This window comes from Vipera berus (assembly GCF_964194415.1).
Source record: "Vipera berus genome assembly, contig: HAP1_SCAFFOLD_86, whole genome shotgun sequence".
Lineage (NCBI taxonomy): Eukaryota > Metazoa > Chordata > Lepidosauria > Squamata > Viperidae > Vipera > Vipera berus.
This window is the reverse complement of record NW_027673615.1, coordinates 73708-89401: the sequence shown is the minus strand read 5'-3', so window position 1 is coordinate 89401 and position 15694 is coordinate 73708. Positions and strand designations below refer to the sequence as shown.

The 15694-nt window shown below is 47.6% G+C and overlaps 1 protein-coding gene across 2 annotated transcripts; it reads right to left on the bottom strand.

Annotated features, from left to right (window-relative positions):
- Positions 1-891: 891 nt before the first annotated feature.
- On the bottom strand, positions 892-15641 carry LOC308679242 (serine/threonine-protein kinase ULK3-like). 2 transcript variants are annotated; one of them, XM_081346831.1, is made up of 16 exons: positions 15489-15641; positions 14090-14230; positions 13643-13763; positions 13241-13348; positions 12814-12957; positions 11212-11294; positions 10760-10915; positions 10023-10128; positions 8742-8782; positions 7764-7866; positions 6405-6469; positions 4883-4961; positions 4557-4597; positions 3131-3178; positions 2492-2558; positions 892-1555 (listed from the first exon to the last, which is right to left on the bottom strand). In XM_081346831.1, exons 1-16 carry the CDS (start codon positions 15588-15590, stop codon positions 1539-1541), a joined length of 1422 nt encoding a protein of 473 aa, XP_081202957.1. In that variant the 5' UTR covers positions 15591-15641; the 3' UTR covers positions 892-1538. The 2 variants fall into 2 exon arrangements, with proteins under 2 accessions (XP_081202957.1, XP_081202958.1); XM_081346832.1 differs by having other exon boundaries at positions 893-1555; positions 13241-13345.
- Between the last annotated feature and the right edge of the window lie 53 nt (positions 15642-15694).

The window sequence follows — 15694 nt, the reverse complement described above, 5'->3', positions numbered from 1 at the left end:
GAACGCCACGGAGAGCATCGCTGATGGGGGAGAAGAGAGGGAGGACCACACATTGTCTCACCGTCACAGCTGAGACCGCAAGAACTTTGCAAAATAAAACTGGGGTGGCTCAGGAGTAGGGGACAAACTCTTTGTCTTACTGTGGTTGAATGGGACAGGACAGAGTGGAGCATAATTGGGGGAGGGGGGGGGAATCCAGGTAGTTTTTGCATTAGTGGAACATAACCCATCTTCTACTTGGTCTAAATCAGTTTAAACATCCGAATTCAAATTTTTCCGACAGTGGGAACCAAGGGAACAGCTTGGCTCCTGGGTGCTCCATTGCTGGAGGTTTTCAAGAAAAAAAAAATTGGACAGCCATTATTATAGTCCAGGATATGATAAGGTCTCCTGCCTTGGTCAAAGGTTTGGACTAGACCAGACATGTCAAACACAAGGCCCGGGGGCCGGATCCGGCCCGTGAAGTGGTTTCATGTGGCCCGTGAAGCCATCCTGGAAAGAGTGAGGGAACGGTCCCCACTGCCTTGGCCCTGGCCCAGAGACCCTCCTTCTGCCAGAGACCCTCAGATCTGTCCCACTCCTGCCCAGGCCCCCATAGGCACCCTTGATGCGAACGATGTAGAGGTGGCCACGCCCACCCAGTTGGCCATACGTACTCTGGCCACGCCCACCCAGGCCACGCCCACCCTGGCCATACCCACCCGGCCCCCTGAGGGCAACCGCAATGCTGATGCGGCCCTCAATGAAATTGAGTTTGACACCCCTGGACTAGACCAGGGGTAGGCAACCTTGGCTCTTTTATGACTCGTGGACTTCAACTCCCAGAATTCCTGAGCCAGCATCCACAAGTCATAAAAGAGCCAAGGTTGCCTACCCCTGGACTGGACCTTTGAGAAGGTCCCTTCAATCTGTAGGATTCTATGGTTTGCCTTCTACCACACAGATTTTCTGAACTGGTTCAAACCTCCAGGTTGCTTTCCAAATGGATTCAAAATTTCAAACGGAATTGCTTTCCAAAACCAGTGATATGGGTTCGTTTCCGCCCCCCCCGCCCCCAATGATAAATAAAAGGAACAGAATAAACACCAACTCTCTTGTAGGTGTTAGAAAATAAATTTATGAAGACATCTCCCTATAAGTTTCTCCATCTTTCCTCAGTGGGGATAATACCCAGGAGATTCGTCCTGGCATCACCCACTTGTAAACATCTCGGATTGTGTACTACTGTACACAACATACCTTCAGCAAAAGTACCCTGAGCTTATTCCCTGCCCATTAAAATGCCTGGTAGCCTCTAAGGTTACTCACTTAAATTCAAGTTTTGCCAACTGGAAAAATAAATCACGCCAGGCCAAGATTGACAGCCTACAAAACCTCACGTTCCCTAGAGCATCCGCCCGCCTGAATCTGCAGCGGGACACAGCTCTATATCGGCAACAATTAGTCCCAGTCACAAAAACAACGGGGTGTAAATTCGAATTGTCCACGGCTCGCTGGTGGAGGTATGGAAAGGCCCCAGGCCGGCTCCTGGCAACGGGTCACTGTAAAGTACAGGCTGAAAAAGGGGAGAAAGGGAAGAAAGCAATTTGGATTAAGCCTGAAATGAATCCATTAAAAAAAAAGGTAAGAGAGAGAGAGAGAGTGAGAGAGAGAGAGAGAGAGAGAGAAAAGCAATTTGGATTAAGCCTAAAATGAAATCATTAAAAAAATAACCCCAACAATGCTATTTTCAAATTAGTTTTAGCAAAGTTTAAACCTGACGTTCTAAATAGCTGGCTCAAAATTGATCTCTTGGAATCAATTTTTTCTCTCCTGGCAACAGCCTGGATCAGTCACTAAGTTTTCTTGGCAAGGTCATTTGGAAGCGGCTTGCCTTCTTCGCTCTAAGGCAGCGAGAGGGGCTGGGCCAAGGTCACCCAGGGGCTTCGTGCTTAAGGAGGGGCTAGAAGCCACGATCTCCCGATTCCTAGCCTGGTGCCTTCACTGCTACACCAACCTGGTTCTCTACGTCAACACTTATCCAATGTAGGGCACGGTAAGGAAGGAAGGAAGGAAGGAAGGAAGGAAGGAAGGAAGGAAGGAAGGAAGGAAGGAAGGAAGGAAGGAAGGAAGGAAGGAAGGAAGGAAGGAAGGAAGGAAGGAAGGAAGGGAAAAGGGAAGGAAGGAGGGAGGGAGGGAGGGAGGGAGGAAAAAGGAACAGAAAGGTAAACGGGAAGGAAGGAGAAAGGGAGACAGTGAGAAGGGAGGGAAGGAGGGAAGAAGGAAGGAAGGAAGAGAGAAAGGAAAGAAAGAGAGAGAGAGAGAGAGAGAGAAAGGAGGGAAGAAGGAAGGAAGGAACCGAAAAGAAAAGGGGAAGGAAGGAAAAAGGGAGACAGTGAGAGAGGAAGAAAGTTGGGAGGGAGGGAGGGAAGGAGAGGGAAGGGAAGAAGGAAGGAAGGAAGGAAGGAAGGAAGGAAGGAAGGAAGGAAGGAAGGGAAGGGACCAGACTTACAGTTTTTTACAGAATCCGAAAGGCCCTCATTTCCAATGGACTCAGCTTCCCACTGGGATTCCTTGATCTACAAGGAAAAGAGAGCCGGGCGTTTCCTAAGATTCCTGGCAGCTACAATCTGCCCTCCCGGGGCCTCCCCTAGTCCTCAATGCCATCACGACAGCTCGGCTAGCCCCACAGAAAGCTCCTCCTGGCAGAGCAGATGAAATTCTGGGCATCCCCAGAAAGAAGCCACAAAGGCAACGGAGCAGCCTCCGACGTCCTGCCGTCCCTTTCGGGTACCAACATTCACACGCGCACCCTTAGCCAAGCATGGGAGATAGCTAGGATTTGAATCCAGAAGCCAAAGGGAGGTGCAAGGGCCATTTCCCAGAATGCAAAGGGAGGCAAGGGATTTAACCTCAAAGGGGCGGGGGGGGGGAGAAATTCCTTAGACAGGAGAATTTACTTAGGAGCTGAGTTCAGGCCTTCCCATGTTTAAGCTCCCACACTCTTCCTTAGGCTTAGACTCCCGTGTACCACCGCACCTATTCCCACAATCGCCTCTGCTCAATGTTTGGAGGCGTCTCTTACTTTGCAGGTCGACAGAAGCCAGCTCTCTTTCCCCTCCTCGTTCTCCCCTCCCCCAACCTCTCCTACCTTGATCTGTCCTTTCAGATACTCTGCTCGGGCCATCAGTGTCTGGATCTGCCAAGACAAACACAATCTCAGGTTTTGCAATTTCCGTTTTCATGGAGTGCAAATCCTTTGGGACAGCAGGAAGGGTCCTTGAATGGTCGTCCATTCATCAGTCCTAATAGGACACCAGAAGAATCTTGTGGGACCAACCTCTGGGTCCATCAAGACAGCCCTGTCCATCTCTCAATGGCCAAGGAGCACTTGGGAAGCCCATCGGCCTGGCGTGGATGCGATTTGAGACACTTCCATTGCTAAACACATACACAAGACACGATGTCTGTCATCCAGGTCATGGTTGCCCCCAAAGTGCTTTTTCCAAAAGGTTTTTCACTTTGAAAACATTTCGCTGCTCCTCTAAGCTTCTTCAGTTCTAACTAACCGGTGGGGAATGGAAGGATTTATATTCCTTGCAGTCAGCCGACATTAGCACCTTAATGACCAATTATAACGACCTGCTGACTGGAAAGAATATAAATCAGAATAACACAATTGGAAGGGACCTTGGAGGTCTTCTAGTCCAACCCCCTGCTCAAGCAGGAAGCCCTACACCCATGGTGGCGAACCTATGGCAGGCAGAGCCCTTTCTGTGGGCACGCGCACTGTCGCCCCAGTCCTAGGCCTTCAGCTGGGTTTTATAAAACCTTTTTGCTTTTGGCCTCCGCCGCCGTGTGCAAAAAAAAATCAATCAATGTCAAGTTTTCACAGGAAAAAAAATCTCGCAAAGTTGGAATTGATTGAAATTTTTAGTCCCACCCAGTCTGCCGTTACCACCGCAGCCACGCCCACCCAATGGGCCACGCCCACCCAGCATCTGACAGTACATAAGTGGGTTTTGGGTTGCAGTTTGGACACTCGGTTTCCAAAAGGTTCGCCATCACTGCCCTACACCATTTCAGACAAGTGGCTGTCCAGTCTCTTCTTAAAACTTCCAGTGTTGGAGCATTCACCACTTCTGGAGGCAAGTAGTTCCACTGGTTAATTGTTCTCACTGTCAGGAAATTCCTCCTTAGTTCTAGGTTGCTTCTCTCCTGGATTAGTTTTCATCCATCACTCCCAATTCTCCCTTTAGGCCTTCCCATTCCTCACCAGTTAATTGGAACCGAAGAAGCTTCCTGGATGACAAGCAAAATGTTTTCAAAGAAAAAACAAACAAAAAAAAATCCAGCTGCCTTTTGACAAAAGCAACTTCGCTACATGCAAGGTTTTCTTCATTCTACGGTGCGCATTCAGACGTTTGACGCCTCCCTGTTCAACCAACGATAGCAAAAGCCAGGTTTGTGCTCTTGGAAGTGTGGTTCTCCTGACTCAGAAGTTTTCCCTCGGAGGAAACAGCCCTTCCTGTTCTCTGGGACCCAGATTCCACTCCAAGGAGAGAGCCATACTCTACCTCAGCGTGTAGCAATTCCCGTCTTCTTCCGGCAGGTTCCGCTGAATTTAGGGTGTGGGGGGGGGGGAAAAAGAGAATAAAGAGTATTTGATTGCTTAAGAAATAAAAAAAAATAATGAGTCGTAAAAGAGCCAAGGTTGCCTACCCCTGTCCTAGACCATTTCAGACAAACAGCCATTGGTCTGAAATGGTAGTCCTATGCGCTAAGATAAGTCTGACCTCACCGCTAAGCCGATGTGCAGCAGAAGGGACGGCTGGCCACCTTCAACCCTTTTCTCCTGTCCTCCAGCCTCTTCCTGGCGTCCCTCAGCGAACTTTTCACTCACCAGCCAACATCAGAAGCAGTTCGCCCAAGCTCTGCTGATACAACTCCAGTGTTTCACTGTCCTCCTTTCCTTCTTCTTCCTGGAGACGAGAGATAACAAGCTGAATTCCTGCTGGATGCAAGGACTTCTTCAACCCCGGGTTACAAATATTCCCTCCCAGCTCTATATGAATCGACACACACACACACACACACACACCGCTTCCACTTTTAATCAAAGTAGAGGCCAGAAAATGACCCACACGGGGAGGAAGGTATGGAGAAAGAAAAATTTTCTTCCCTTCCTCACCTCTTTCCCCCCTGCCCCTCCCCTCCCCTCCCCTCCAGGAAAAATATGGGGTCATCGGATAAAATGAAAGCCAGGCGATTTTAGGAAGCGGAAAAAATAGGATCTCTTCATGCGCTGAATGCTGAGTTTACGGGGAGCGGATTCCTTTCTGAATGCAATTGAACACACTGGCACTCGAGCGGACTGCAAAGGCAAACAGGCTCTGTGTGTACATGTGTGTGTGAGCGTGTGTGTGTGTGTTGCACGGACTTGGCTGGACAGGATTGAGAGTGGAAAGAAAAAAAAAAAGTCCCGCTGAAACTCTTCTCCCATCCCAAGTGTGGTTTAGCACATCCTTCAGAGCCCTTACAATATTTGGTCCTTATTTGGCTTTTGGGACGGAGGGCCGTTTAAGGGGCTTAATTAAGGGTTAGGGTTATTCTCCAAAACGCCCGAAGGCAGGAAACTAGAAATAAGGAGAAACGTCCTGACAGTGAAAACAGTGAATCAATGGGAAGCCTTGGCTCCAGAGGTTGTGGGGACTCCGTCGCTGGAGGTTTTTGAGAAAAGACTGGACAGCCATTTGTCTGGAATGGTATAGGGTCTTCTGCCTAAGCAGGGGGTTGGACTAGAAGACCTCTGAGATCCCTTCCAACTCTGTTATCTTTCTTTCTTTCTTTCTTTCTTTCTTTCTTTCTTTCTTTCTTTCTTTCTTTCTTTCTTTCTTTCTTTCTTTCTTTCTTTTTCTTTCTTTCTCTTCCTTCCTTCCTTTCTTTCCTTTCACTTCTTTCCTTTTTTCTTTCTCTCTTGCTTCCCCCTCTTCTCCTTTCTTTCTTTCTTTTTCTTTCTCTCTTGCTTTTTCCTCCTTTCTTTTTCTTTCTTTTCCTTCCTTTCCTGTTTCCTTTTTCTTTCTTTCTCTCTCGCTCTCTCTTTTTCTTTCTCTCTCTACTTCTTTCTTTTCCTTCCTGCCTGCCTGCCCCCTTTATCGTTAAGAGGTTTTTATGAAGAGACTGGACAGCCGCTTCTCTGAAATGGGATCAGGTTTCCTGCTTGGAGGGTTGGACTAGAAGACCTCCCAGGTCCTTTCCAGCTCTGTCATTCTGCTAACTCTCCCCCAGCCTTCCACAATCTCCCAGAAGTCACCACCCTGCTCGTTTGGGACTGCAGCTCGTTCTCTGCCTTCGAGCGCAGTCCCTGCGTGCTCCCCGGTTCAACCACGGCAACCCTCCCTGACCCCCCGCCCCCAGCAGCTGACCTTCGCCACAGCGGCAGAGGCGACCTCCAGAGCAGCATAAAGCCGAGGCTTCTTCTTGGACATCTCTGGAACAACAGAGGAAGACAAGTTTTGCAGCTGAGTAAACGTTAAGATAAAGTTCCCAGGATGCCAAGGTTGAACGGCTAGGATGCCTGCTAACTTCTACCGCTAATCAGCTTGCCATAGAAACAGGGGGGAGGGGGAGGGAGGAAAGGGGATCCCAAAGGGGACCCCAAGAAGCCGTTCAGGGAGAGGGAGAGCCCGCATGAACGCCAAAGTCGCTAAAACAGGTGCTTGGCGGAGAAGTGGACCGTTCCCATAATAAAACGAAGTTCGATGATTGGACAATGGGAACACCCGGTGGGAGCGGGTAAGGGGAAGCTATGGCTGAACTCGGGCAATTTTTCACACGGGAAAACCGGAGCCGGTTTTGCTTCTTCAATTCCGAGATGTTGTATTCAATAAAGCTTATATTTTATGGCATTCCAAAGCCTTGGAAGATTCCTTTTTAGGGTTTCGCTAGTCCAGGGGTTCCCAACCGGGGGTGCGAGACGATATTCTAGGAGGTGGGAAAACTTGGCTATTCAAAATTATGGTGTGCATGTACAATTCGTCATCATTATTTCGAACCTTTATAAGGGGTGCGAGAATATATCAGAAGCGTTCTAAGGGCGCGGGGTATAGAAAAGGTCGGGAGCCGCTGTACTAGTCGGACAGTTGACAGAGGGCAAGGTTTTCGTATGCAGGTAATTCTCGACTTATGACTGTAGCTAGGACCAGAATTTCCATTGCTAAACAAGGCGGTCATTAAGCAAGCCACGCTTGATTGTACCACCTTTTTTTGCCAAAGAAAAGATTCTTGGGCAACCACAACACACACACACACCCTAAAAAAACCCTGACCGCTGTCTTGGAAACCTACAGCAATGTAGGTAAACACAATATGCTCTTCCTTTTGCCAGCTCTGTGCAAAAATAGTATAAATAGTATAAAGCTCAGGGGGAAATATCTGGATTTTGGAGAAAGGGAAGCTGTGGAGCAGCACCCTCTGGTGGCTGACGACACTCCTGCAGGATTGGCACCCGGCATCATTTTGCAGCAGATCCTTGTTTTATCATAGAGGCATGGCGCTGGAAGGGACCTTGGGAGGTCTTCCTAGTCCAACCTTCGGCCGCTTTAAGAGAGCTGGACTTCAACTCCCAGAATTCCTCACGGCTGGCTGGGGAATTCTGGGAGTTGAAGTCCCCAAGTCTTAAAGTGGCCAAGGTTGGAGAGCCTGACTTAAGCCTTATCAACAATACGCTATTTCAGGCATTTCATGGTCTTACCTTCTTTGGCTTCTCTCCCTTAGAAATTTACCTTTTAAAATGTCCCGTGCAGGGCAGCCTTTTTGCAAAAGGGCTTTGTTGTCCGATGCTACCAGCGCCTTGAGCTGCTCGGCACGTGAGATGTAATCGCTCACCTGGGCAAGAGGGGAAACAGGACACAAAGACAAAACATCTGACGCCGACTAGGAAGCAGAAGCAGAATATATATAAAAAAATAACAATAAAAATAAAAAAGGAGAGCTTTTATGGCTTTGCACCAAAGTAGGCACCTCGCAAATGAATGGTGCCTGTTTCGCTTCTTGAAATAAAGCAATAAACTGGGGCTCGGCACAGCCAAAGGGCCCTTGAGGTGAAACACTGCTAATAAGATAGGCTGTTTCTGAGATTGACACATTGGTAAACTGCAGTGGGATCCTCGGTTTCTTAACTGTGGAGGCTTTTAAGACAGGCGGACTTCAACTCCCAGCACTCTCCAGCCAGCCATGAGGGATTATGGGAGTTGAAGTCCACCTGTCTTAAAGATGCTGAGGCTGAGAAACCTGGATTTTGGCATTGCTAAAAGCTGAAGAGGAATGAGGGGAAACTGTTGCTCCGAGTTATTCCCAGCTGGATTTAATTCTGACTACTTTGCCCGAATAAATGTGTTTGCTGTATTTTTTTGACGACTGGGGCTCCTTTATCAGTAAGACAGAATACGCATTTCCCCAAAAAAACGAATATTGGTGTGCTTATCAGGATAGCAAACTAGCCTATATTTTATTAGGAGTTTGCCTAGCAGTAAAATTTATTTTGCTGACCCTGAGTTCGCTTTCAAGGCTAACTGCTTTTCAGACATGGCTTCCCAAGAGAGGCCTATTGGGAAAAAATGCTGGTGGGTCCCACCTATCTTCTTTGCCTAAGGCAGAAATCCTGGCCTAACCCTGTTTGCAAAGGAGCACTTTCACCTACCCCAAAAGTCTGCCTGAAAAATTAGCCATCAGGTCAGTTGGAACCTGGACATTCGACTAACCTTGGATCGGATCGCTTCCTTCCGCTGGGCGTCTTGTTCATCTGAAGACAATAAGGGAGATGGAAGAAGTGGGCAAGGCAGGCTGCGTTATTACACTGAGAGGCAAAGCGGACGAAGCCTTACCATAATTTGAATACTTGCGACCGTAATGGAGCCTGCCAATCGTGACGGTCACAAAACGGGCCAATCATGCAAAAGATCTGGTTTTACAACCTGTTTTTGCAGTGCTCATTAAGGACAGGCGGCAGTCGTTAAGCGAGCCGAGGGTTTGCTAGGGAGGGGGTCTGCTGAAAACCGGACGTCAGTGCCCCCTTTTTTGGGAAAACACCTTATAAGACACAGTCACATGACCCTGGGATGCTAAACAATGGGCATAAATGTGGCCTGGTTGTGAAGCACCTGACGTTTGGTCATGTGACTCCCAGAGAGGTGTGTGTGTGTGTGTGACTGGCAGGACTTTGAATCTCGGTCGTAAGTAGCTTCCAGTAGCTCATAAGTCAAGGGCTACCTTTTGATGGCTTTGCCAGCCCCTTTTAAGGGTGGTTTTGCCAGCCAGCGTCGAAACAAGCAAAGAAGCGGATTCTGGGAAAATGAAAATCAGGTGGAGACGGACAAAATCTTGGGAGAATATGTTTGGGCAGCAAGAAATGAACAAAGTCGGGAAGAGGCTGGTCCCAAGTGAAAATAAATTGATTCCCCCAGACCCAAATTCAGGTCTTCATAGAACAAAGAATCAGAGCTGGAAGGGACCTTAAAGGTCTTCTAGTCCAATTCTCTGCCCAAGGCAGGAGATCCTATACCAGGGGTAGGCAACCTCAGCTCTTTGATGACTTGTGGACTTCAACTCCCAGAATTCCTGAGCCAGCATGAGGGAACTATGGCCCCTTCATGACTGGTGGACTTCAACTCCCAGAATTCCTGAGCCCGCATGGCTCAGCATGGAAACCTCTCCCTTTCCCCTCAGCACGGCTGGCTCAGGAATTCTGGGAGTTGAAGTCCACGAGTCATAAAAGAGCCGAGGTTGCCTACCCCTGTCCTATACCATCCTGGCCAAACGGTTGTCCAATCTCATCTTTAAACCCTCCAGTGATGGAGCACCCACAACTTCTCATTGTCAGGAAATTTCTCCTCAATTCTAGGTTTAGATGTTTTTTTTTTCATAAGCTTCCACCCATTATTTCTTGTCCTGCCCTCCGGAGCACTTTGTTTTTACTCAGAGTGGGTTGACTTACTCTAGAGGAAAGAAGGAAGGGGAAAGCAAAGAACAACTGGGCTACTCACAACGTAAGGCAGGGACAAAGTACTCCAGAGCTTTGGAGTAGAGCGAAAGGGCGCTGGTCATGTCACCTTCTTGGTCCTTCTTGACCGCCTCCGTGACAAGCTTGGTCTGTAAAGAAACAACGTTAAGAGAAGAGATTGTGGGCCAAGGGGGTCCAACCTTGGCAACTTTAAGATCTGTGGACTTCAACTCCCAGAATGCCCCAGCCAGATAACCTCTGGAGGTGGCTCAGAGGGAGGCCTCCAAAATTCACTGAACTGTGAGGAAGAGGAAGAATTGATTTTTATACTCTACGAGGGGGGGGGGCTAGTAAATAGAGACCCATCTAGATTCTGCTGTAATAGTAAGCCATCTGCCAATGCTGAACTACACCTCTCCCTCCTTCCTTCCTTCCCTTTATTTCATTCCTTCCTTCCTTCCTCTTTTCTTTCCTTCCTTCCCTCCCTCCCCTTTTCCTTCCTTCCTTCTCCTTCCTTTCCTTCCTTCCTCTTTTCCTTCCTTCCTTCCTTCCTGCTCCTTCCTTCCTTCTTTCCTTCCTTCCTCTTCCTTCCTTCCCTCCCCCCTTCCTTCCTTCCTTCCTGCTCCTTCCTTCTTTCCTTCCTTCCTTCCCTCCCCCCTTCCTTCCTTCCTTCCTTCCTTCCTTCCTTCCCTCCCTCCCTCCGTCCCCTTTCCTTCCCTTCATTCGTACACACACAAACACCACCCCCCCCCGCATACTTGGCCCTTTGCCACTACTCACTGCTTTCCCCAGACTGTCCGCACTGGGCATGTGCTCCATGTCCACAAACGGGTGTGCAAAGAAGGCCTGGAAGGAGATCCTCTGCTGGGGGTCCCTTTGCAGAAGACGCTGCAGGAGATCCCGGCACTCCGGGGAGAGTCGGGGGCGGCTGGGAAGCTGGGAAGGAAAGGTAGAAGAATCAGGGGAAGGCTTAAAGGTACCCCACTTCTAATCAGGAAGATTTTCGGTCACTCAGTGGGTAGCGTAGCTGATGAGATGTTCCGTGAAGTGGTGTGGATGGAAAGTTGTGCTTTGGGTCCCTTTGAGAATCCGGGGGAACCCGTGGATCTCTTCTCAGAAAAAAAAAATGCAGGGAGGAAGGGGTGGGAATTGAAAGCAGCTTGCAAACCCCTGCGGTAAAACTCACAGGACAACCGACAAAGTCATCCCCACCTGCGGCCTTGCAGGGTTACCTCAACAGGCTGGCTGCTCCGGATCTTCTCCTCCAGCTCAGCAAAGGATTTGGAGGCGAAAGGAGGTCGGCCAAAGAGAGCCTCTAAAAGGGGTGGTGATGGAAAAAAGGTAACCTGGTTAAGGATCGGAGGTCTTGTGGAGACGTCTGAAGGAATCCTGCAGAAGCTGCAGGGAACGAAGCCACAACCCCTGCTTTCAAATCACTTTTCCTCCACTCTGCAAGCCCCACTCCCTTCTTAGCACTGAGGATGTCCCCTAGTTGGGTAATGAAACATCCGCAAGAACACCACCTAGTCCAGACAGCATCAAAAAGCTCACAATTCTACGATCTTTAGCCGAGAGAGTTCCAATTTGCCTGGTTTTTGTGGCCTGAGCTTGCAATTCCGTTATGAAATATAGACCGTGGTGGGAAGACTGGATTAATAACACTCCCCTGTCACTGAAGATGAACTTAACAAATAACAAATGTTGGAAGGGACCCTGGAGGTCTTCTAGTCCAACCCCCTGCTCAGTCAGGAAACCCTAGACCGTTTCAGACAAATGGTTGTCCAATCTCTTCTTCAAAACTTCCAGTGTTGAAGCACCCACAACTTCTGGAGGCAAAGCTGTTCCACTGGTTAATTGTTCTAACTCTCAGGAAGTTTCTCCTTAGTTCTAGGTGACTTGTCTCCTTGACTAGTTTCCATCCGTTACTGCTTGTCTTGCCTTCAGGGGCTTTGGAGAATAGGTTGACACCCCCTTTATGGTAGCCCCTCAATATATATATATATATATATATATATATATATATATATATATATATATATATATATATATATATATATATATATATATATATATATATATATATATATATATATATGTTTCATTTTTAACGTGTGCCAGTGTGTCCACAGAACAAAGTGACAATACAGGTTATCTTATCTAATCATCTTATCCTTATCCTTATCTTATCTATCTTACCACATCATCTTATCTATCCTATCCTATCCTCTCATCTTATCATCTATCTTATCTATCTCATCTATATTTTCTTATCATCTATCCTCTCCTCCCATCCCATCCCATCTTATCCCATCCTATCTTACCTTATCTTATTTATCCTCTCCTCTCCTGTTCCTCTCCTGTTCCTCTCTCCTCTCCTCTCCTCTCCTCTCCTAATCATTCTATTATCCTATCCCAGTGATGGCGAACCTTCTAGAGACCGAGTGCCCAAACTGCAACCCAAAACCCACCTGTGTATCGTCGGGTGCTGGGTGGGCGTGGCCCATTGGGTGGGTGTGGCCCATTGGGTGGGCGTGGCTGCAGTGGTAATGGCAGACTGGGTGGGACTAAAAAGTTCAATCCATCAATTCCAACTTTGCGAGATCTTTTTTTCCCCGCGGAAAGTTGAAATTGATTGATTGATTGAATCTTTTTTTTTGTACACGGTGATGGAGGCCTAAAGCGAAAAGATTTTATAAAACCCAGCTGAAGGCCTAGGACTGGGGTGATGGCACACGTACCCACAGAGAGAGCTGTGCGTGCCACCTGTGGCACGGGTGCCATAGATTCGCCACCACAGTCCTATCCTATCCTCTTATTTTATCATCTTATCTTACCATAGAGGATCACGCCCACTGACCACAGGTCTACCCGAGCATCGTATTGCCGACTGCACACCATTTCTGGCGCCATATAAAGAGGCGAACCTCGCAGCACGTGCTTCTCGTCCCTGGGGGACATGTGCTGTGCAAATCCAAAATCTAGGGAGAAAGAGGGAGCGTTGATTAAATGTCTCCAAAGCAGGATTCATCCCTGCATCCCGGGGAAATCATGATGTGCGTGTGGACCTCAAGGTATGGTCATTCATTTGCCAATCATTTGGGGACTCTCGAAAAAGTGCTTTATGGCTGCTCCTCGCGTTTACGACCGACATGGTAAAGTCAAACCCTACCGATTTTGTTGCTTGTGAGCAAAATCCACGTTAAGGGATGTTAATAAGAAATTGAGCAGAGCCTTAGGCGGATGTTCCGGCCCTTCCCCCACCTGCCAGCTTGAGGTGAGATTTCTCCAAGGAACTCAATAGGATATTCTGAGGTTTGAGGTCCAGATGGCAGATATTCTTATCGTGAAGGAATTTCAAGGCACAAGCTGCTTTGAACAAAAAAGAAAGAAAATGCACTCCGTCACCGTCCATATCCTTGAGGACTAGATGCCTAAGCCAGTGCTTCTCAACTTCAGGCAACTTTCAGAGGGGTGGACTTCAGCTCCCAGAATTCCCCAGCCAGCAAGTTGAAGTTCAACCCTCTTAAAGAAACACTGCTCTAAACCAGAAGTATCCAACTTTGGCCACCTTAAGACATGTGGACTTCAACTCCCAGAATTCCCCAGCCAGCCACAGGCAATTCTGGGAGTTGAAGTCCACAAGTTTCTCTCCGTATTCCTCACCCAGTTGTTGTAGAAATATACAAGCCACCTTTTCGGGAAGAATCCTCCGGCTACGGATGAAACGGGACAGGTCACCTCCAGCACAATATTCCATGATTAAGTAGATGTATTCCTTGTCCCACTAAAAGAGAGGGGAAAAAATCCATCGAGTTTATCAAAAGCACATCTACTTTCCCATTCCCATTGAGCCAACCTCTCCCCCCCCAAGTTTCTAGTCCTTATGGAGGCAATTTGGGCGATACCTAGACCCAGTGGGAGTTATTGCTGAGAATTGCACCACCAGTCTTAGGGGGTGGTGCTCTAATTAGCTCAGTCAAGGAAATGCCTGCAGAGCCTTAGCTAGTAGTCCTGAACTTATAACGACCATTCCAAGTTACAACGGCACTGAAAAAAAGAGACTTACGACTAGTCCTCACACCAAAAGCCCCCCCCCTTTCTGATTTGCACCTGGAAGTCCTTTAACTCCACAATGTGAGGGTGCCGGATGTTTTTGAGGATTTCGATTTCGGTCAGCAGGTTTTCGACAGAGGCCTTGTTGAGATTCTTCTTACTCACGCATTTGATGGCCACCACTTCCCGGGAGTTTTTCTAACAAGGCAGAAAAGGGAAAGAGTTTGGAATTTTCTAGTAAGGTTTTTATTTTATATTTTTTTAGCTTTTTAAAATGCTTTTTTTTTAATTGAAAAGTTTTTCAATACATTTTATCTTTAACAACCCCTCCCCCCCTTGGGTATTTTATATTTTATATATTTTAAATATAAAATATATTTTATATTTTTTAGCTTTAATTTTTTTTTAACCTTGGTTATTTTATATCTTTTAGCTTTTAATTTTTTTTTAACCTTGGATATTTTATATTTTTTAGCTTTTAAAATGTTTTTTAGCCCTGGGTATTTTATATATTTTAGTTTTTTAAAAAAATTTTTTAACCAGGGGTACTTTATATTTCTTTAGCTTTTTAAACATTTTTTTAACCTTGGGTATTTTATATTTTTTAGCTTTGAGAATATTTTTTTAACCTACGGTACTTTATATTTTTTTTAGCTTTTTAAACATTTTTTTTTAACCTTGGGTATTTTATATTTTTTAGCTTTTAAAACATTTTTAACCTTGGGTATTTTATATTTTAACCCTTTTGTAATGTTTTTTAACCTAGGTTATTTTATATTTGTTAGCTTTCTAAAATATTTTTTTAACCTTGGATATTTTATATTTTTTAGCTATAATTTTTTTTTTAAAAAAACAAAACTCTGGGTACTTGTAGGGGAGATGGGTTGGAATAAAAATTTCATAAATAAATACATTTAATAAATAGATGCCCCTCTGCTCCTCCTTATCTTTCAGGTGCTAACAAAATAATAGGGTTTTTTTTTGCAGGGGGGGGCTTTCATGAAAAATGCAGCAGCCTTTCACTGCTTCCGTTGGGCCATCCTGCACCATTCCAGGCATGCGTCCACTTTCCTTTCCCACCCGATCCACCCGATCATCCATGCGCTCCAGAACGCTCTCCTTTTTTTTTGGGGCGGGGAAGGGGGTCCACCCTAATTTTCCCAAAGGGGGAAGAGACCCCCCCCACTCCACCCCAAGACCACAACCTTTAGGAAACCCCAGAAGGAAGGTGGTGTGTGTGTGTGTGGGGGGGTCTCCATCATCTCCCCCACCCCCACCAATTCCTGTCCGGCTGGCTTCCCTCCCTTTGCGCGCCCGCACCCCGCACAACCCAGCCAGCGCCAGGAGCGACGCGCGGCTGAGCTCCTTCCAGGTAGACTTCCCGGCGCTGGGGAGGCTCCACTTCGGAGCCCACCAAGCCGAGGCGAGAGGCAGCTCCGGCCCGGCCCCGCCTTACCTTCCGGTAGGCTTTGAAGACGGTGGCGTAGGTGCCGCTGCCCAGCCGCTCGGTCAGCAGGAAGTCTTCCAGCTGCGGAGGCGCCCAGCCGGTCCCGGCCATCGCCGCGCAGCGCCGGGCAGAGGCCAGGCGGCCGGGCCGGGCTCTCCGGGTCTCCCGCAGGAGGAGTTGGAGGAGGAGGAGGAGGCGGACGAGGCTCCTCCCGC